Genomic DNA, 22,052 nt, shown 5'->3' with positions numbered 1-22,052 from the left:
CCTCAAAGTGTCACATTATGTGTAAGACTAAAGCAAAAAATATTTATTTGTTACAAAATTTAGATTTTGACTAGAGCATTTCCTAATATAACTCATGTAGATAGTTTGATTGAATGTCATAAGTACTTGGAATGTCAGGTAGCACATGAGATTTTGTTGGCTTGTCCAGAGTGATCCCCCAATGAATCCCAGAATGATTTGGTCAGTGACTGGAAAAGTATTTGCAAGCCCCCTTCGGGGAATGGTGAGAGTGGGGAGAAATTCAACTTCCCCAAGTTGAATTCTTGATATTCTCACAAGCAGTGTGGACAACAATCCTGGAGGTTATTCTTACGCATTAAGTAGATATCACCTTGTTGTTCAAGATGTAGTGGAGAGGCTGGAGGGAATTGCCTGAAAATGTAGTGCTGTGTTCCAGTAGCCATGTTTCTTGATGATGATTGAACAATGATATAGCTTTCACAGTGAGACTCTGTGAATGTGAAAACCTTATGTCTGATGCTCCTTTTAGCTACTATATCAACAGAAGAGTAGAACATATGGAATAAAAATAAATAATAGGGGGAACAAATGTTAAAATAAATTCAGTTTGAAATAGTGGTAAATGAAAGCGATGGGTAAGGGGTATGGTACGTATAATTTTTTTTTCTCTATTATCATTTTATTTCTTTTTCCGTTGTCTTTTTATTTCTTTTTCTAAGTTGATGCAAATGTACTACGAAATGATGAATATGAAACTATGTGATGATATTAAGAATTACTGATTATATATGTAGAATGGAATGATTTCCAAATGTTTTGTTTGTTAATTTTTTTTAACTAATAAAAAAAAAAGAAAAAACTGCAATTAAGGGGGGGTGAAAAACCTTTCCAATATCTTCAAATTGTTAAAATTAAATGATTAAAAAAAAAATTCTTGGCTGGCAAGTTTTCTTTTTCAGAATCAGTCATACCACTGGCTTCTTACCTCCGTGGTGCCCGATGAGTAGTCAGCGCTGAGTTTTACGTGGCTTCCCTTGTATGTGATGAATTGCTTTTCTCTTGTTGCTTTCAGGACTCTCGACAGCATTGGACAGTTTAATTAGCATGTATCTTGGAGTATGTCTGTTTGGAATTCATTGGGTTTCTTTGATTTGCATATTTATGTCTTTATAAGGGTTGGGAAGTTTTTCCCAGTTATCTCCTTGACCTCCCTCGCATTTTTCTCTTCTCCTTCTTGGACATCAGTGATTATTATATTATGTATTTCATATTGTTCCTCATTTCCCTGAGACCCAATTTAAAATTTTCTATTTTTTTTTTACCATTTTTCTTTTATACATTCAAATTTCCTGTCCTCTCCTTCACTTGCTCTTTGTTCTGCCTCCTCAAATCTGCTGTTGTATGTCTCTAGTATATTTTTAATTTGATCTACAATTTCTTTCATTTCCATAGATCTGCTGTCTATTTATTGTTTCAAATTCTTTATGCTTTTCTAGCATCTTCTTGGTGTTCTTTATCTCTTTAGACAATTCGTTGAAATTATTTAAGAGATTTGTATGAACATCTTGGTTGTCCCAAATTCTGTCTCGTCCAACTTTCTGTTTTGATCGTCTGGCTTGGCCGTATCTTCTTTCTTCTTCATATGGTCTGTGATTTTTTTGTGGTTGGTTTCTTAACATTTAATTATCTTGATAAGGTTATTTTGAAAGTTGCTTTCCCTTGCTCGTCTAATCTTTTGTTTCCATGTGGGTTTGCGTTGAAGGTCTCCTTTGGCACTTGGTTTTGTAGTAATTTCCAGCCAGAGCAAGGTCAGGGCCGACCTGAGGGGAGCAGCCCTTTTTAAACCTCTGTTGGAGGCTGAGCCGTGGCTTGCCAGGCTCAACTTTCCCCAACCCACCAGCAGACGGCTAGGTTGTGGGAACTGTGGTGAAATGATAGCAGAACTGTTCTAATTCTGGACATGATGTGAACAAAGCCCTTTGCTGGAGCCACCTCTCCCCACACCCGCCTCTCCCTGAGGGCAGCACCCACTGGGCAGGATCCAGGCTTGGGCACTGGGCACCATGGAAAACACTCCAGCTTGTAAGTGCAATGGGTCTGTGGTCCCCACACTCCCGTTTGAAGGACTCAGGGCTGCAGGACAGGGAGGTGTGACTTCAGCCAGTCGCCAGTATCCCATGCTTTGCTTTTGGATGGGGGAAGGGCACCCAGCGTTGCCATGCAGCTTCCTTACTCTGCCTCTCCACTCATGGATGCAGTGAGCGCCCTGAACCCCAGTGTATAAAAGGTCAAAACAGGAACCCAGAGCCCAGCGTGTGTCTCACTGGCCAGTTGTTAGGCCAGCCCTGCACTGCATCACCCTCTCCCCCTGAGGGGAGGGCTTCCCGTTCTCCCCAAGTCCAGGCGCCTGCAGCGCCTCCCTCAGACTGGGAGGCTGGGCACTGGGCACTGCAGCAGTGTCTCTAATACGTGTGGAGTCTCCTGGCCCTCGGGTTCCCGTGAGGGAAGGTCAGGCTGCATGTCTGAGAGGATTGCCCCCTAACCCCTCTGACGCAGAGGTTTGCTGCATTTCAGCTGCCTGAACCAGCCATTGTGCAGTGGTGGATCTTATGGGCGACTGCGCTTGAATACACTCACCCCAATTTCCCAATCCTAGTTTCTCCACTTTTCCATCCAGGTCTTCCTTATATAATGCAGAGTTCCTTCTTATCAGCCGGACCCTGGAACAGCTGCTTAGGCTGTTTTCTGCCTGTTCTCTAGTTGTTTTGTGGTGGAGGAATGAGTTCTGCCTATCCTATTCTACCCTCTTCACCTGCTTTCATCTTTTTAAATTTTATTTGGCCTCCAGTGAGTCCACAAAAATGTTTCATACACCGCAAAGCATATATGAGTATTGATTGTGTAACTAATAATACAATAATACTACAGCAGATAGTTTTATCTTCTGGAAGGACATACTGTCTTATGTAACCCAAGGAAGATATATCCTCCCCCGTCTTTCTTGAGCTCAGTGTGTGGCCACCTAAAATCCTACTTCCTAAGGAGGCTGTACTCTACAGGTCCCAGCAGAGCTGCTAGAGCCCATGGGATTGAACAGGTCCCCTTCGGCCGCTGGACTCTCTCCTGGGTGAGAGCTGGTCATACATGAATGGACTTGAGCAATTCCTCCTGCTTCCCAGCACCCCTGTAGTCAGGCTATAAGCATTTCCCACAAAGCTGGGCTGGAAGGCTCTGTAGTGTACAGAGAGCACAGAGCTCAGTCAGGCCTCGAGACCACCCGTCAACGTGAACCGATCAGTTTGGCCCCCAGAAATCTGAGAAAAAATGGAGGCCTGTTAGCTTTAACTTAAGTTCCATCAGTACCATGTAGGTTGGCTACAAAACTTTTGCAGAAAGAATTTTTTCCAATAGCCATTTGATTCACCCCTCCATATGGGCTCTTAAGACTAGAAAAAGATGCTAAGAATTAGTCAGTACTTTTGGACAAGATTGTTCCTTCATCCATTACAACTTCTATTTAGTTGCAGTCTAGGGAACTGCTTCTAAGAGGGAAAACAATCTTCCAGTGCCATCATGAAAGTTCTCTGTAGATGGACAGAGAACTCCATAGATGAACTGTCACTGGGTCTGCATTGAATACAGTGGGGCAGTTCATTGGGTTGCAGTACCAGCCTTGGGAGGTAGGAATTTGTCATTTCCTTCCACCTCACTGTTTCAATATGGCTAAGCGAAGGGAGAAGGGAATTGCCTTGTGATATAAGTCCCAACCATATAATGGGTACTTTATTTTTTTAATACTCATAAGCTATATGAGAAAACTATCTTCAGGGAAAATTGAATAGTGTCTACAAGTTCTGGTTCAGTGGGAGGACAAGCAGGTCGACTCTTGTGTCCCCAGATTGCTCCTAGGTTGTGGGAAGTGTGGTAAAATGACAGCAGAACTGTTCTAATTCTGGACATGATGTGAACAAAGCCCTTTGCTGTCTGGTTATTTTAGGAACCATTATCGAACACTGCGCCAGGCTATTATTGACATGGTTTTGGCAACAGAGATGACAAAACACTTTGAACATGTGAACAAATTTGTGAACAGCATCAACAAACCAATGGCAGCCGAGGTAAGCATTTCCCCTGTGATAGATGCAGCAGAGGTTATTTTCAGGATATGATATTTTGAGGCCACTCTGGCCTCAAAGCATCTTCTCTCCCTCCTGAATGCTTGGCACTGGTAGAGAAGGCAGGCAGGACTAAAAGTACTGGCCACGTGTTTTCCCTGGGGACAAAAAAAAGATTGACACCGTCCACAGCAACTCTGAGCTCCCAGGTAGAAGGGTCTTGAGATAAAGCCAGGAGCGACAGGAGGAGCTAGGTCCCAAGAACACAATGGAGGGAGCCTATTGTTAGCAGAGAGTAGGATGTAAATGGTGTTGCTTTAGGGGATCCCAAATCCCTTTTAATTCTCTTTTCTTTGAGCTCTTGGGAGACCTGAAAGTTAGAGAGTACTTTACAGAACTATATCCCTGCTGATTTGCATTAAAAGCATACCAGTACCTGAAGACTATAGTAAATTTGGGAGTGACTAGTTTAAAATAAAAGCATTTCATTTTCTATAATTTCTGGATTAAATGATCATAATTATTCATATTTCTCAGGGGGGATATTTTCTATTTATTGGGACAAGTTTGTGAATTAAAAAGCACCAAATCATTTGTTTTATCCCACATATTTCTATAATATGATTTTCCAAGGGAATTCTAAGGCAGTGTGAATACAAATGATGGCCACACAGTAAAACTTTGAAAATTTCCTTTTTCCTTTTTTTAAACTTTCTTGTGTAGCTTGGAGCTGCCATAAAATCCCTACATATTTGGGTTTTAGGAACATGGGACAAAAGGTTTGTATTTTTAAGGTTTAAAATAAGACCGACTGCCCTCTGAAACCCGAGGCTGTTTACAGCCAAGTAAAAGTAGAAAAGTTTTCTGTTCACTACTGCTGAGCAGAAAAGGTAGGATAGTTGGATGGATGATGAAATGATAGTCAGAAAGGAGACTGTGTCGAAGCCATCACATGGCCAGCCTGCGTAGAGGGACGGCACCTGCTTCACCTGTGTTCAGTCCCACCCCCCGCCTCCCCCAGAGATTCCAGGACAATGCCTGGAGCCTCTCCTTCCACAGATTACTTACAGAAGGAAGGATCATAGGAGCTAAAGGGAAGAATTATACAGAATCACAGAATTTAGATTTATACCCATTACATTATCCAAGTTAAGTCCCCAACTCTGTTTTGAGATTTATTATTTACCAAAGTATCTATAGTAAGCAGGATCTTCCTAACGGTAAGTAATCAAAACAGCAAAAACCTTTGGAACATATTCTGCTCACTAACAGTCTAATAAGTACACCCAATCTGAAAGTACAACAGACAAAAAATATTAAATGTCCTGCAGTCTTTTGGCCTGGCAGAGCTCTGGAGAGCGAATTAACTGTTCTCACCCAATGTGCTAGTGTCTTTGAAAGTGGAGAATAGCAATATTCCAGGTTCTGTATAACTGACCTGTCGCTGCATTTACTAAAACCTATTTGAAGAACTGGCCACATGGCTCAGGGCCAGGGATATCGGTCACTAGGTACATACTGGGATATGACCAACCAGTCCTAAGTATGGCCAAACACACCTGCTCTTGCCCTGGCCCACTCCTGCTCCAGGTACCTCAAACTAGCATGGCTCCACCCCCACCGTCCAATCGGAAGAACAACTGGGAAAACACAGGAGTAGACAACACGCCTTAAAAGAAAGAAAACTAGGTGGGAGGGGCTGGGTGAGCAGGGGTGGGACAGAAGGCATAAGTAGGAATAAATGAAGAAATAGTAGAAGGGTCAGATGTACGTGCTATTTCCCCATCTTTAATGTTTTAAACAGAGTTCTGCTTTTATGCATTTTCTGGTAAAAAGTCCTCCTAAAATATACCAAATTGCTCAAAAACAAACAAAAAAACTGCTTGTAGCAGTTAACCTCTGGGGGAGAGGATGGAAGTGAGGGATGGACAGATAGTGTAAGGATTCTCACCTTTAAATTCTGTATTTTTTTCATTGTTTGAGGGTTTTTTTTTTCCACAACAAGAGTGTATCAGTGTGTTAGTGTGTTATACATGGAATTAAGGAAAGGAGAAGCCCCCCTTTGCTCTGAGTCCCATCCAGGCCTACCTGTATCTCTGTGATCAGCATCGACTGCCAGGTCAGGGAGCTTTATAGGTTTGCCATCACCTTGAACCGTCCCTTATGTGACGTGTCTTTCAGATTGAGGGCAGTGATTGTGAGTGCAACCCTGTTGGAAAGAACTTTCCTGAAAACCAACTCCTGATCAAGCGCATGATGATCAAGTGTGCTGACGTGGCCAACCCCTGCCGTCCGCTGGAGCTGTGCATCGAATGGGCCGGGAGGATCTCCGAGGAGTACTTTTCACAGGTGCACTGCCTCTCTGGGGAGCGCCACTTCTCTTCTGGGGATGGGCCCCCAGGTCATAGCAGACAGGGCTTTTACAGCTGAGCAACCCTCTATCAATCCTTCAACTGCTCCTTGCCACCAGGAAACAGCTTGGCCCTGCCTAGAGTAGACTCCTCAAGGGACTGACAGACGTTGCTAACCAGAGCCTTCCCAGGGTCTTTGAAAGCATCTTTTCATCCTCAAATTGTTGAATCCTGAACTTCTACGAAGACTAGAAATCATCCCTACATTATGGGGAAACAAAGACATGAGTAGGACATACCCCTGCCCTTGGGTAGCTCACAGTCCAGTGGGGGAGAAACTTTTATATCAAAACACTAAAAAGTGATTCTTTTCCATTCCCTGTTCACATACTTTGAGAACAGTTGGGTACAGGACTGCAAGTCCTCTCTCTGTGGGTCCTGGGAAGCCCATTAGTGGTCTCATTAGACACAGATGGGTCCACACATTGGTCAAAAGTGACAAGTCCCCCTAAAGGAGGCATACATTAAGTGCTAGGGGAATTCAGAAAAGATGTCTTCTAGATTAAAGGGAAAGTTTGTGGAAGTGATGTTAGAGCTAGCTTTTGAAGGATTTAGAAATTTGGACATAGGAAGAGGACATTCTAGAAAAACAAAGAATTATGAATAAAACTAGTAAGGAGAGACAATGAAAATTTTATATAAGAGAAGCAGCAGTATGTAATTTAATTTGACTGTGGCAGTGTAAAGAGGAGTTTTAGGAGAGAAGGCCAGAAAGTAGTGGACAGCAAGATGTCATTTGAAACAATCACCTACACCCAGAGAAGAGGCTCCAGGGACTGACGTGAGTGTGCGACAGGCAGACCGGCACCAGCCGCACAGGAGGAATTGGGGGGGCGGGCGTGCGGCTGTGGCGGGAGGAGCAGCGGGTAGGATGATGCCTAGCTGGGCTGGGAGGGGCGGCGGGTAGGATGGTGCCTGGCTGGGCTGGGAGGGGCGGCGGGTAGGATGGTGCCTGGCTGGGCTGGGAGGGGCGGCGGGTAGGATGGTGCCTGGCTGGGCTGGGAGGGGCGGCGGGTAGGATGGTGCCTGGCTGGGCTGGGAGGGGCGGTGGGTAGGATGGTGCCTGGCTGGGCTGGGAGGGGCGGCGGGTAGGATGGTGCCTGGCTGGGCTGGGAGGGGCGGTGGCCAGCAGAAGACCCAGGACGTCAACTGCAGCTTACAAGGCTGGGAAGAAAACCCCTGAAATGAAGAGAAGGAGTGCAGGCAGTTCTGAGACTGCCAGAAGGAAGAGGGGGGAAATCTATATACCTCAACCAACAAGGGTTATTTTAAGGCTATGATAGACTGACCTGAAATGAGGACGCATAGCCAAAAGCTGCTAGGAGACCATTAATGGGCTTCCCAGGACCCACAGAGAGGACTTGTAATCCTGTACCCACCTGTTCTCAAAGTATGTGAACAGGGAATGGAAAAGAATCACTTTTAAGTCTTTTGATACAAAGCTCCCTGATTATATGTCCTTTTCCCAAAAAGGAATGGGATATGAGCCCGTGTCACCTAAAAATCAAAAAGGATACAAATTCTTCTGAGGGCAGAGCCTTCTGAGCAGTTGACCTCTGGCTCAGCGTATCACTAGCAAATGTGGATCTTAATATTCAGCTCTGTGGATATGGCCTTATTTACTGCATGTGAACAGACACACAAATGTGCGTAATACGCAGATTGGCACACATGCTGCAAGAGCTGCGTGGATCCTTGAGTGGGTCTTGAGCCAGGGCTCTCCCTGCATGCTGGGGGCTAGTGGAAAGTGCAGATCCCTAGACCTCATGCTGGATTTACTGAATCCGAAACTCTGAGTGTTCAAGATATGCTTTTTTTTTAAATTATTCATACATATTTTCATACCATGTAATCATCCAAAGTGTACAATCAGTGGTTTACAGTATCATCATACAGCTTTTTTCAAACACGTGTTTTTAACGAAGTGATTCTGATGCACACTCCTGAATAGAAGCATTGTTTATTTTTGCATCAAGCATGCCCAAGAATCAGATGTAGTTCTGGTCCTGGTTCCATCATAGAATTTCTGAGAAATCTGAGGCAAATTCCTTAACTTCACTAAATCTCTGTCACAGCATTTGTAAGATGCAGCAACATCACTATGATTGTGAGAAAGTTGTAATATATATAAAAGCACAGTGCCATTTAATAGTCACTTAAAAATAAATCCATTATATGTTAACATAAAAGCATATTAATATTTTCTAAGTAGTTTTTTTTTTTTTTAAGTGAAAAGGGTAGCCTTGTTTCACATTTTTGCATCTTTCGTAATGCCTGGCTTAACAGAAGACAGCTGAATTGTCGTATCTAATTCTGTATTCAGCTTTGCTGCAATATGTTGTTTTGGTTGAAGAATAGGGAAATAATCCAGCTTCATATAGTTGGAAAGGAAGGAGTAGCCTTCTCAGAGATCGAGGGTGGTGTTCTTTGATACTGTACCAAAACTTGTCAAGTGGTAGTTCCTTAAGATTTGTTGCAAAGCATAGAATCTGAAAACCATAATGGTGAACTTTTGTTACTTTGTTACATTCAAATCCATTGGTCTGTTTTGCATATTAGAGGGATTTACCCATAAATGATTATGTAACGTGATGTATTGGTCTTTGGGGAGTTACTGATTCATTAAATTGCACAGATCATGAAAATATTGACATATTTCATTGTTCATTACTCAAAAAAAAATCAGTCTTTCAGTGTCATCATTATACTCATCAGATAAATCTTTAAGTGAGAAGCTGTCAAGCTCTCAGTGACCCATATGTTTTCCAAAATTCTGATTTTCACTTGAAACCTTTAAATTTTTGTCAGTGGCAAAAATTTCAATGTTTTCCTTGAAATGGCAGGCCCAGTTCATTCTTTTCAAAAAAATGTGTCAAATACCCACATTCTTCATAGTCACAGATTGTCAGTCATTCTTTCAAGTAAAAACGGTGTTCCATGTAAACAGCACTTTAGTTCAGCTCGCAACTCTATCATGTAGATACGCTTCCTAGAGACAAATGTCATACTTTGGTATGCTGTGAAAGTGCCTTTTGTGTACTTTCAGTTTTATCACAGACTATTAAAAAGACATACTCAAAGGTTGAGATTAAGAAAATTAATACTTACTGCTTTAACAAGGACATTCTTAAGTGAATCTGTTAATGTTTTTTTGGGTTTTTTTTTTTTTTGCAAGCATGGGGAGGTGAATATACAATGACTATATTGTTCAATTTGGTAGTAGTTTCTTGATTCAGACGAAGGCATCGGTCAGTTTTACCCATTGTTGCTTCTGCAGCCTTAGTGAAAATGCCAACAATGGAAAAGCAGATTGTGTCTCAGTACTATTTTGAAGATAGTTTTGAGCTTGCAAACCTCATGAAAGGGTCTAGGGGCTCTCAGATCTGAGGACCATGCTTTGAGAACTGCTGTGCATAAAAAGTCTCATTTTGAGGTATTTTTAAAGTCTTGTCCAAATCAAAACTTTTCCTCTCACATCCAATTCAGAGCTGTTCCCCTTTCCTATACTTCAAGTCTGAATCAGACTCAAAAATAAGCAGTGAGGAAGAGGAGACGTCTGTTCTGTCCACTCTCCGACTCTGGCTGTTGCCTCTGGCTCCTCCAGAGAAAGAGAAGTAGGGCTTGCTTTTTTTTTTTTTTTTTTTTTTTGCATGGGCAGGCTCCGGGAAACCAACCTGGCATGGCAGGTGAGAAATCTACCACTGAGCCACCATTGCACTGCCTGATAGGGCTTTCTTAAATGGTCCTGTTTTAATCTGAAGTTGGTACAGATATCCAGATTCTGGGGCTTTTTCTTGTGGAGTACTTTTATAGGTCTTTAGAGACCTCCCCTCCAGCAAGACCTGATACTTCACTGTTCCGTACTGTACATGATGTCATTTCCTTACAACTCCTTGTAAGCATCCTTCTAATTGTTTTTTTTTTTTTTTTTTTTTTTTGCATGGGCAGGCACTGGGAATCACACCCGGTCTCCAGCATGGCAGGCAGGAACTCTGCCACTGAGCCAGCATCACATTGCCCCTTCTTACTGTTTTAACAATGTTTTCCAATATCTAATTCCTCAACATAAGATCAAGTGCTTGATCTCATTTAAAGGCTGATGGTGAATGGTAGATTCAGTTGTCTATTTTCATTATCTTTAATAAAAAATCTAGCACCATTCTTCAGAATTTGGAAGAACTTGTTCTTAGCTTTGGAGCCTTACCCAAAATTGAGTATAAGGAAAATAATCTTACTTATTGACCTATCTGTACACTCAGGCATACATTTGTATGTCCATGCTTATATATTTCTATCCCCTGTGCCTTCTAGAACGCTACCCCATGTTAAATCCTTAGTTTATATTTTTTACAACACTAGAGTTTAGTTTGGTATTTGTATCTATTTTTCTATATGTTACCTTCAGTTAACTAGAGACTATGAGTCAGGGTTGAATTCACTTTATTAAACATCATTTAAAGTACAGATATCCTCACTTGCAGCAATGGATATATTCATAAAATACAAGAACTGAAATGGGAAAATCTAATTATTTCAATTCTTGAAATATAATTTCATTGGCTCCTTTGATTTATGTTAACACTATATTGGAACCTATTTAAAAGAGGAAATTTTAGAGATTTTTTAAATGTATAACCACACCCTGAGTACCTGTTTTATGAACTTGAATTTTTAACAGTAGTGAATGTGCTTATTGTGGAAACAGCATGTAGGGAAGGTATAATGGTATGTAAGGAGTCAGCCAGAGGTAAAGAGGAAGTACTGCACACAGTGAGCAGCAGAGAGCTGAGCATTCTCATTTAAAGGCTCATTTATCTATTCTCATCAGATAAATCTGTAAGTGAGAAGCTGTCAAGCGCTCAGTGACCCATATAAGTTTTCTAAAACACACTGTGACCCAGTGTGGTACTTGGACCACCAGCTGCCTGGGCCTAGGACTCTACATCCAGAGGCCCCCAGAGCTACTTAACAAGGGTCCCCGGAGCTGCTCATGCATAATAGTGTTTGAGAGCTGTAATTAAAAGCACTAGGTAGCCACCGAAGGGTTGGAAAGTACAAAAATAGCTTTGAATTTAAAGAATTTATACAAGAGAGTAACATGGGCATTCCTGTGCTTTCAGATAGCGTAATCTGAAGCAACATGAAGACTACACTGGAAGGTAGGAAATTAGCAGTGGACTCTCAGATGAACTAGTGGGATAATGAAGGCCTGTGCTGAGGTAGAGGTAGTGAAAAGAGGATGGATTCCAGAGATATTTAGAGAATAAAATAGGTCTTGCTGAAAGAGAAGAGTCAGGGATGGTTCCCAATTGCAGGTTTATGTACTAGGACAGCTAGAAGTATCAAGGAGGGGAAATGGGGATAAAGAGCAGAGTTTTTAGGGATTGGGGGGAGATATAATGAATAAAGCTTTGTATATATTGATATTGAGATGTCAGCGAAACATTCTGGAGGAAATGCTCTTGTAAGCACTGTATCCTATGGCTGAATCTCAAAGCAAGGTGTTTTGGGCCAGAGCTAGAACAATAGGAGTCATCGATTTTTAGTATAAACACAGGAGCAAATTAAATGATCCACTGGAAGAAACAGGAAAATTATAAGATATTTAAAACTAAACGCTGGGAACAACAATATATTTGCAAAGATGCGAAGAGTAGAATAGTATAATGTGGGTGAACAGAAGGCAAGAGAGTTTTAAAAAGAAGGTAGTTTCTACTACTATCAGTAGGTCTAGTACAATAAAAACTGAATGATGGGGTGGATTCAATTCCTGGTGCCTGCCCATGGAAAAAAACAACAACAACAACAACAAAAAAACAATGATGTCCATTAGATTTGGAAACCGGGATTTTTATAACCTTTGTAGAAGTTTCAGTAGAGTATATGGCTATCAACCATATAGAAATGGATGAGGAAACAATGGAATGGGAGAAAATAAGCACAGCAGATAACACGCTTTAAGAAATTGTTTTCAAGTTTTGTTAAAAAGAGAAGGTGGTTTATTACCCTCCCCACTACGTGGGACATGACATTCAGGAGTGAAACACTCTCTGGTGGCATGGGATATAACTCCCAGGGATGAGCCTGGCCCTGGCACCATGGGATCAACAATGCCATCCTGACCAAAAGAAGGAAAAGAAGTGTAACAAGTAAGGTATCATTGGCTGAGAGGGTTCAAATAGAGTCGAGTCTACTTTGGAGGTCACTCTTATGCAAGCTGCAGTTAGACATTGCTACCTATCATAGCTTGCCAACCCCCAACCAAAACAGTTCTTGCAAATCCTGAAGAACACCTAGGGCATTCTAAGATTCTACATAAGTTCCATGGCCTAGGGTAACTTTCCAGAAACCTACAACCTCCAGATGGGTCCCTGGACCAGATAGGCCCTGAAATGCAGAGGGACCAGCCTCTCCAGAACATCAACTAGTTCCATCCCACTATCCCATATTATTGACATCCCTTTCCAACATGAAAAAGTTAGAATGGGTATAGCCCCAAAACCCCTAAAGAGCTATGGTGGGGTTATACAGAGAGGGTAGGGTTTAACAAATGAGTATGACTGCTGAATCATTATATTGATATTTCTCTTAGTCTCCACTATCTTAGAGCAGGTAGAATTGTGGAATTGTAATCCATACCAAACTCTGAAATCTGTTCTACAACTAATTGTCATAATGTGCATTGAAATTTGTTTTTGTATATATGTTATTTTTTACACACAAATCAATTGTGATAAATGCATAGTTATATGATGATGTGGATTACTGATTGTACACTTTGGGTGATTACATGGAATGTGATTATATATATCAATTAAAACAAACAAGAAGCCACTGGCTGAGAGGCAAAAAAAAAAAAAAAAGTAGCTAGAACTGAAAAAATTCACTTCCTTTCTTTTCGTTTTTTTTGCATAAGAGATCAGAGTAGATTTTATAGGCCAAGGGGAAGGAGTTGACAAGTGAAAAGCAGTATTATTGGAATTAAACCTTAGAGGTAAAAGGACAAATTAGGATTAAGGGTAAGATGAAAAGATTGGTCTTGAACAGGAGGAAAAATTATGAGGTGGAAAGTAGACTAAGTCAAAAGAATTCATACTTGATGGGCTCATGTTTTAGTCTAAAAGAAGCAAGATCCTCTACTGAGAATAAATGAAGTACAGTTGAATCAGGGGCTTGAGAGGCGAGACAAAGGTTGGAGGGGCTGAGACTGAGGGACATGACAAAAAAAAAAAAACTATTTTAAAAAGTACAATAATTGAAAAGATGTGGTGAGCCCAGTGGGTACTGGAAACTGATTTATAGTGGAACCAGACCACATGGTGTGTGGTTTTCTCCAGAAGCTTCCCCAGCCTCCTGGGTATTGTTTCCTCAAAATAGAGAAAATGGATTTGAAATCAGGGGTTTATGAAAACATTAAAAGTATCTCAAAGGGGAGCAAAAGAGGTGAGTACTCCTGATAATAAGGTCTAACGCATTTCAGAAAGAGGCTAGGGGTAGGCTGATGAAGTAGAAGAAAATGTAGGGCTTTAGGGGCTAAAATTATCAATGAAGACACAGGAAGAAGTTGGGAGAATAAGCAAGCTTGAAGAACATGAAAGTACTGTTAGGATATGGGACACTGGAATTGATGCTTTTAAATGTGGAGCAATGGAAGGTGACTAGGTGCAAGGTGTGGCTGTGGGAGTGAGTTACTAGTCTCATATGAACTATTGGAAGGTAAGTGAACTTGAGGTGCCTAAGCAACTAAGAGGTACTAGTCCTTATCAGTGGGAGGTGAGAACAGGGGTTAGAGGTTAACCCAAAGGTTGATGGACCTGTGTTAAGTGGGGTTAAAAGTAATATAGACAGTAAAAACTAGTAAAAGATGATTACCAACTGTATGTCTTAACTTCAGGACAGACCAAGAAGTATGGACATATATTACAAGAGGAAAGATTTGGATTAGACTGAAGAGGAATTTCCTGTCAATTTTATTTAACATTAGACTGTAACAGATAAAGCAGATAATATTCTTCTCTAATTAGAATATCACTTATTTTGGGGGGCACAAGAATCTCATTCTTTGGCCTGCTATAATATGGCTTTTGCCTAGAATCGGTGCTCAGTTAACATCTACTGTTTAAATGAATTAAAGATTGCTAAAACAGCCTGAGATCCTATTGAGGCCCTCTCTATGTAGTCTGCACTCCCACCCCCTGGGTTACAAAATGAGATACAGGAATGAGGGAGCATTTCTTTGGAAAGCAAAAGTAGACAAGGGTGGGGGGGGGGGAATGATATCTTTTAATATGTAGGAAGAGATATTTTAAGGGGAAAATAAGCATCTAGAATAGGTGCTTGATTAAACTAGACTGAAAACAATGACTGTAGACAGAGACTTGAATGCAAGCGACTGCCAGGAAGAAAACCCAAGATGAAAAGGCAGCTGTTAGGCAGAGGCCTAACAGAAGAGTTGTGGGAGACTAGGCAACGCCTCTGGGATGTCTGAGGATTGTAAAGAATGACTGAGTGCATAGAAGGTTCCAAGAATGAAAAAGATTACAGACAAGGGGTGTGAGCCTTGAAATCAGTGCTTCAGGAGAGGCTGTGGTGTAGCATAAAAGTTAACAGATTTGGGAGACAGAAGACCCGAGTTTAGTCACTCTGCAGATTGTCAAGTGGTTGACTTACCTAAGTCTCAGGATCTAGCTGAGCCTATTTCTTCACATATAACATTTCATAATGACCCATCTGAACACAGAACTGCTCTGAGAAATGAGCTGTTACTGTGAAGACTTCCCATGTACCTTAGAGCCCTCTGTTATCTTTTATTTTTTACAGACTGATGAAGAGAAGAGACAGGGGCTACCTGTGGTGATGCCAGTGTTTGACCGGAATACCTGTAGCATTCCCAAGTCCCAGATCTCCTTCATTGACTACTTCATAACAGACATGTTTGATGCCTGGGATGGTAAGCAGTACATATTTTGTCACCCACAAAGGACATTTGGTTATACTTTATCATGGGCCTAAAAGGAAATGAAATGTTATACAAGAAAAGTTAGCTGTCAGTTGTCTGTGCCCAGGGCAGGGTACAGATGTACTTTTTGCATTCCCCAGCACCTGTGTACAGAAGACTCAACAGATACTTGATGACTAAACGAGAATTAGCATTTTCAAAGAATATTTTTCCAAAGCTTACAGCAATTTTATCATTGGAGGAATTTCTAAAAGAATGCAAATTGTATTGCATTTACTCTAAATCACAGGTTCTTTTGATAATTCACTTGCTTTTTCATTTTTTAATGAAAAGAATCTGTACTTCAGAAACCAGTGGTAAGTGACTTGCCCTTCCTGTGCTCGTGTTCACTGCAGCCTGAGGCCTTACTCAGGCTACTTTATCAGTTCTGTTTCCAAAGATGCACCACAGAGCCCCAGCCTTATAAATGCTCCTGTGATTTAACTTAATTCAGTGGGCTTCTTGAATCTTTTATGTCCTTGCAGCCTTCGCACATCTGCCAGCCCTGATGCAACATTTGGCTGATAACTACAAACACTGGAAGACACTGGATGACCTAAAGTGTAAAAGTTTGAGGCTTCCATCTGACAGCTAAATCCAAGCAGAGAACAAGAATCACAGTGGTATATAAAGAAGAGGCTTCCCTTTATAATGAAAATGACAGATGTAGGTTAAGGAGCTAATGTTTAATATTTGACTTTGAATCATTTAAGTCCCCAACTCTCATTTTTAGAAAGTTATGTTCCACAAAGAAAGTATGTTTTCCAAACTATCACTTAGTGACAAAACATATATATGGCAAATTTCCTTGCTCTGCTGTCATCCTGTGCACTCTGGTCAGATAGTGGAGCTGATTCGCCATAACTAGCAGGCCACAAGAAGCAAAGACCTGGTGCGTGTGAGACCAACTCCCTGGATGATGACCAAGTTGGTTAGCTAGTACTCAGCCCATCACTTACCATCACATCTACCATCGCTGTTTAGCTAGACTTTTTTTTTTCATTCAAAAGCATCAGCCTGAAAGATTGATAAGAAGCCCATCTGAACAGGTATATGTAAGAAAAAGAAACTAAAAAAAAAAAAAAAAAAAACACAAAACAGCTCAAATCACTGAAAAACTAGTTGGTGTCACAGCCTCCATGCCTAGGTGGTTCTTATCATCATTGGTGTGATCCCCAAGTTAGAACACAGCCTAGGCCTGTGAGTGCCCTTTCCAGACTGGTGTCAGCGGCCTGAGCAGTCCCATTTCCTGTAAAGGGATTCATCTTAACAGAAGCCATTCATGACAGGGAGGAAGGGATATCTTGTTTTAGGGGAATCTGTGAGCTTCCCTTATTTCTGCTGAAAAAGGCAGCCACAAGGCACTATACTGAGTATTATTTAAAAGCCATTAAATCTGAATGCCCTTGGACAAATCTTTTTTTAAAAAAATTTATATACATATACTGTTTAAAATTTTTATTAAAACAATCTAAATTTTCTGGGTATAAGTCCATGGAGTGCATTGTACCATCTATACACATATATTTGGGGAGGGGCAGGGGAAATTCAAGGTTCAGATTTTTTTGCCTATCTATATTTTAGATCATGCCATTTTGCTTTAATGTAAAAATGCAAGATATGTAAATATATCAGAAGATAGATATATGGGGCAGGAGTCAATACTATTTTAAGCTATTAATTGTCTGCTAAAAGATTTAAAGCACACATGCATATTTTTATACAGCTCTTTTCACAACTTTCTGTGATCTATATAAAATCAGACTTGAGATTCTTCCACTTTCTCTTACCAGCCAACCCATCTCTATGTATGTGTGTGTGTATGTGTATATATATATATAATTTCATATATACAAGAAATTCAGTAAATAAAATATCTTAATTTTTCTTTCAAATATTCTATATTCCATGCTGCATTTTAAATAGGTATAAACCAAGAATGAATTAATTCAATAGTAGAGTTAGTTATTTTTCAAATGAAAATTGGAATGCAGACACTCGAAATGGTATATGGGAAGAAAAAATGGTACCACTACAAAACGTGCCAATGTTTTTTTCTAATTTTGTACCAAAAGGGAAACATAAGACAGTTCTACACATAAAAAAAACTGTATCTAAATTATTTTTGTTAGATGATATTCAAGAACTTGCTTGGTCACAAGAGTAACCAGCTTTGTGTTGTAATGCTGCATTGTGTAAATGTGATGAAAATATTTTTGTGACGTACTTGCAACTTAATTCCCACAGTCATTTTTCATTCTTAACAGCTGTTTTTGGTTTTGGGTTTTGGTTGCTTTGGTCTTTCTTCTCTCTCTTCCTCTCTCCCTCTCCTTCTTGCCCTTTTTTTAGAGGGTTCCCATATACCATCCTATTATTAACATTTTGCATTGGTGTGGTACATTTGTTACAATTAATGAAAGCACATTTTAATAATAGTATTAATTATAGTCCATGGTTTAACTTAGGATTCACTGTGCTGTTCAGTTCCATATACTTTTTTTCATTCTCATATACTTTATTTTCATATCTACAACTTAAAATTTCCTTTTAGCCACATTTGCATATATAATTCAATTGTTAATTACACTCATCATGTTGTGCTACCATCACCCCCATCCATTACTAAAACTTTCCCATTGTCCCAAATAGAAACTCTGTCCATTTTTAGCTTTAACTCCCTAATCCCTTCCCCTAACGCATCCCCGGTAACCTATGTTCTAGATTATGACTCTGAGTTTGCTTTTTCTAATTATTTCATATCAGGAATATCATACAATATTTGTTCTTTTGTGTCTGGCTTAATTCACTAAACATGTTCAAGATTCATCTACGATGTCACATGTATCAGAGCTTCATTCCTTGTTAGGGCTGAGTAATATTCTATTTTGTATTTTTACCACATTTTGTTTATCCATTCTTTGGTTGATGACATTTGGGTTCTTTCCATCTTTTGGCAATTGTGAATGCTGCTGCTATGAACATTGGTGTGCAAATATCTGAGTTTCTGCTTTTTATTCTTCGGGGGTATATATCTAGAAGTGGGATTCCTGGATCATATGGCAATTCTATACTTAATTTTCTAAGCAACTGCTGACTGACTTCCACAGAGGCTGCAACATTTTACTTTCCCACCAGCATTAAACGTTCCTATTTCTCCACATCCTCTCCAACACTTGTCAAATTTTCCAACTTTGCTAATAGTAGTTACTCTAATGGGTGTGAAATGTTATCTCATTGTGGGTTTGAGTTGCATTTCCCTAATAGCTAATGATGCTGAAATCTTTTTGTGTGCTTTTTATCCATTTGTGTATTTTGGAGAAATGTCTACTCAAGTCTTTTGCCCATTTTTTAATTGGATTGTCTTTTTATTGTTGAGCTGAAGGATTTCTTTATATATGCTGGATATTAAACCCTTATCAGATATGTGGTTTCCAAATATTTTCTCCCATTGTGTAAGTTGTTTTACTTTCAGGAATGATGAAGTGCTTTGATGCACAAACGTTTTTTAATTTTGATAAGGTTCCATTTATCTATTTTTTCTTTCATTGCTTGTGTTTTGAATGTAAAGTTAAAAAAAACATTGCACAATGCAAGGTAATGAAGATGCCTCCTTATATTTTCTTCTAGAGGTTTTGTAGTTATGGCTCTTAAATTGATATCTTTGATCCATTTTGAGATTATCTTTGTATATAGTGTGAGGTAGAGGCCCACCTTTATTCTTTTGCTAACGGAGACCCAGTTTTCTCAGCTTTTGTTGAAACTCTTTTTCCCCAATTGAGTGGTCTTTACCCACATGATTGGCCATAAATGTAAAGATTGATTTCTGAGCTCTCAGTTCAATTCCGTTGGTCTATATGTCTGTCCTTATGCCAGTACCATACTGTTTTGATTACTGTGGCTTGGTAGTAAGGTTTTAGTTGGGAAGTGTGAGTCCTCCAATTTCATTCTGCTTTTTGAAGATGGCTTTGGCTATGCAGGGCCCCTTACCCTTCCATATAAATTTGATGATTGGCTTTTATATTTATGCAAAAAAGTTTGTGGGAGTTATTTTTTTCCTTTGGGGTGCCTGTGCTGAGATTTGAACCCACGTCTCCTGCATGGCCAGTGAGCATTCTACCACCAAACTACCCATGTACCCTAGGTTGAGGGAATTTTTATTGGAATTGTGTTGAATTCACTTTGGATAGAACTAACATCTTAACAACATTTAGTCTTCCAGTCCGTGAACAAAGAATGTCCATCCCATTTACTTAGGTCGTCTTTGCTTTTTTAGAAACAGTCACAGTTATCTGTGTTCAAATTCTTTACATCCTTGGTTAGATTTATTCCTAGATATTTATTTATTTGCTATTGTAAATGGAATTTTTTTCTTGATTTCTTATTCTGATTGTTCATTACTACTGTATGGAAACACTACTAATTTTTGGGAATTGATCATGTACCCCACCACTATGCTGAATTTCATTTATAAGCTAGGAGCTTTGTTGTGAACTTTTCAGGATTTTCTGTACATAGGATCATGTCAGATGCAAATAAAATTTTACTTCTTCCATTCTAATTTGGATGCCTTTTATTTCTTTTTTCTTGCCTAACTGCTGGCTAGAACTTCAGTACCAGGTCCACAATGTTGACAGTGGACATTCTTGATCTTTGAGAGAAAGTTTTCAGTCTTTCACCTTTAAATATTAGTTCTGGGTTTTTTTTTACATGCCCTTAATCATGTTAAGAAAGACTCTCTCTGTTCCTATTCACCTAATGTTTTTATCAAGTAGGGGTGCTAGATTTTTGACAAATGTCTTTGATGTGTTGATTGAGATGATTATGTGTTTTTTCCTTTTCATTCTGTTAAGGTTGTGTATTACATTAATTGTTTGTTTTTTTATGTTGAATCACCCTTGATAAATCCCACCTGATCAGGTGTTTTAATTCTTTTAATGTGCTTTAGCTTCAGTTTGCTAATTTTTTTTTTTGAGGATCTTTACATCTACGTTCATTAGAAATATTGATTTGTAATTTTCTTTTCTTTTGGTACCTTTCCCTAAAGCTGTCTTTATTTTACCTCTTTGGTCTAAATTTTTCATAATTTCAAAATTTTGTTTTAGTGTCCTTTATTTCATGAGTTACACACTGTTTTCAGATCACATTAAAATCAGATGTCAGAATCCCCACTGCAAGAAGCTAGGTAGTTTGCCTAGTTCAAAGGCAAGGACAATCTTTTTCTGACCATCTTGGCTTCAATTCCATTTGGTACGTAACATTTACCAGGTGGTTGACATTTTCTATAGGGAACATTAAAGATTACTCCATTTTATGTCAAATTTGTTTCATATTAACTTCAAATTTTAATATTAATGTATGAATACTGGATGCTTTAAAACAAAGAGCAGAGCTATTCTGAAGCTTTATTAGTGTCATCTACAGGCTTCTGGATGTTAATTAAATAGCACATTCCTCATATATAGTCTTCCAATGGTATGTCAGAGGTATAATCTATTATAATTCACCTTTGCTACTGAATTGTTAAGTAAACATTGGTGTTTTGGGGAGCCATATTAATTTAGGAAAATGAAACACTACCTAATTTGGAAAGAAGTTACATTTTACTACTACTTAACCAGAAAAAGTAGAATAGTTATAAAACATTGATACTTGGACCCAGATGACCCTATACTTTAAGTCATTCTTTACTTCTACTTTAAGATTTTGAAATTTGCTTGTGCTCAGGGTCTGGATTGGTTAATCTGGGCACAGAGCATGCTCCATCAGTTTAATTAGAAACGACTCAAACTTGAGAGAGATAAATGGAAGGGATGACCCAGTGCTCCTGAAGCTTAGGCTCTTAATTGTATTAAGTACAGCCAGAGATTAAGGCATAAATGCATTTTAAAATAAAAATGCAAATGGTGCTACAATAACGGGTACTCACATGGAAAAATAATGAAATGAGACCCTGCCATGCAGCATACAAAAAAACAAAAATGCACACTACATAGTGTTATTTTTGGTAATAAGACTGTTGAAAGCTAAAGGATTAAAATGCACATAACCTCAATTATAATTTTTACTCTACAAATTAAAAGTTTAACTTTTAGCAGCAATCAACACATAATTACTGATCAACCATCAGGCCTGTATCCCTACCAGAATCTCCAATTTTGCTGTTATCCTCCATCTCTCTTACCTTATGGTACTCATGAAATTAAATATCAAGTTCAGTGAAAGGGTTGGAAGCTGCCCTCTAGCCATATTGCGTCTCACGTTGGAAAATTAAACTCGAGTTAATGACAGATGGGATGTACTATGGTACTTTTGCCTCCAAAACTCATGTGTAGTTTATATCACTCCATTTGAGTATATTACTGTCACAAAACAAGCAGAGCAGGTTAGTAAACAAAACAGTTAAAAATCTATGAATTCCTTATTCATTGAATAAGCCTTATAAAATTCAAGAAAACAATTTTACAAACTCATGACCTAATATAAAATTTCCAAAGAAAGAGCTACCTAGTAATGTGGGGAAGTCTAGCTAAATAGGAAAATTAAAAG

The 22,052-nt window shown here is 39.4% G+C and overlaps 2 protein-coding genes across 17 annotated transcripts in view; one reads left to right on the top strand and one right to left on the bottom strand.

The window, feature by feature from the left end:
* The window catches only part of PDE8B (phosphodiesterase 8B), a 303,711-nt gene extending 283,647 nt beyond the window's left edge, over positions 1-20,064 (top strand). For all 10 annotated transcript variants that reach the window (XM_077139368.1, XM_077139372.1, XM_077139365.1 and 7 more), the window contains 4 exons: positions 3,980-4,100; positions 6,279-6,446; positions 15,329-15,458; positions 15,992-20,064. In XM_077139368.1, coding sequence (XP_076995483.1) covers positions 3,980-4,100; positions 6,279-6,446; positions 15,329-15,458; positions 15,992-16,101 — 529 coding nt within the window. In that variant the 3' untranslated portion in view covers positions 16,102-20,064. The remainder of the gene's footprint in view (positions 1-3,979; positions 4,101-6,278; positions 6,447-15,328; positions 15,459-15,991) is intronic.
* The window catches only part of WDR41 (WD repeat domain 41), a 297,758-nt gene continuing 293,921 nt past the window's right edge, over positions 18,216-22,052 (bottom strand). For 4 of the 7 annotated variants that reach the window (XR_013167159.1, XR_013167156.1, XR_013167158.1 and 1 more), the window contains one exon: positions 18,217-21,865. The gene's annotated coding sequence lies outside the window, so the exon portion shown is untranslated. Of the gene's footprint in view, positions 21,866-22,052 lie in introns of all 7 variants that reach the window. The other 3 variants (XR_013167153.1, XR_013167155.1, XR_013167154.1) reach the window with 2 other exon arrangements.

Source organism: Tamandua tetradactyla, chromosome 21 (assembly GCF_023851605.1).
Source record: "Tamandua tetradactyla isolate mTamTet1 chromosome 21, mTamTet1.pri, whole genome shotgun sequence".
NCBI lineage: Eukaryota > Metazoa > Chordata > Mammalia > Pilosa > Myrmecophagidae > Tamandua > Tamandua tetradactyla.
The sequence above is the reverse complement of the archived record's forward strand: the minus strand, read 5'-3'. Positions and strand labels throughout refer to the sequence as shown.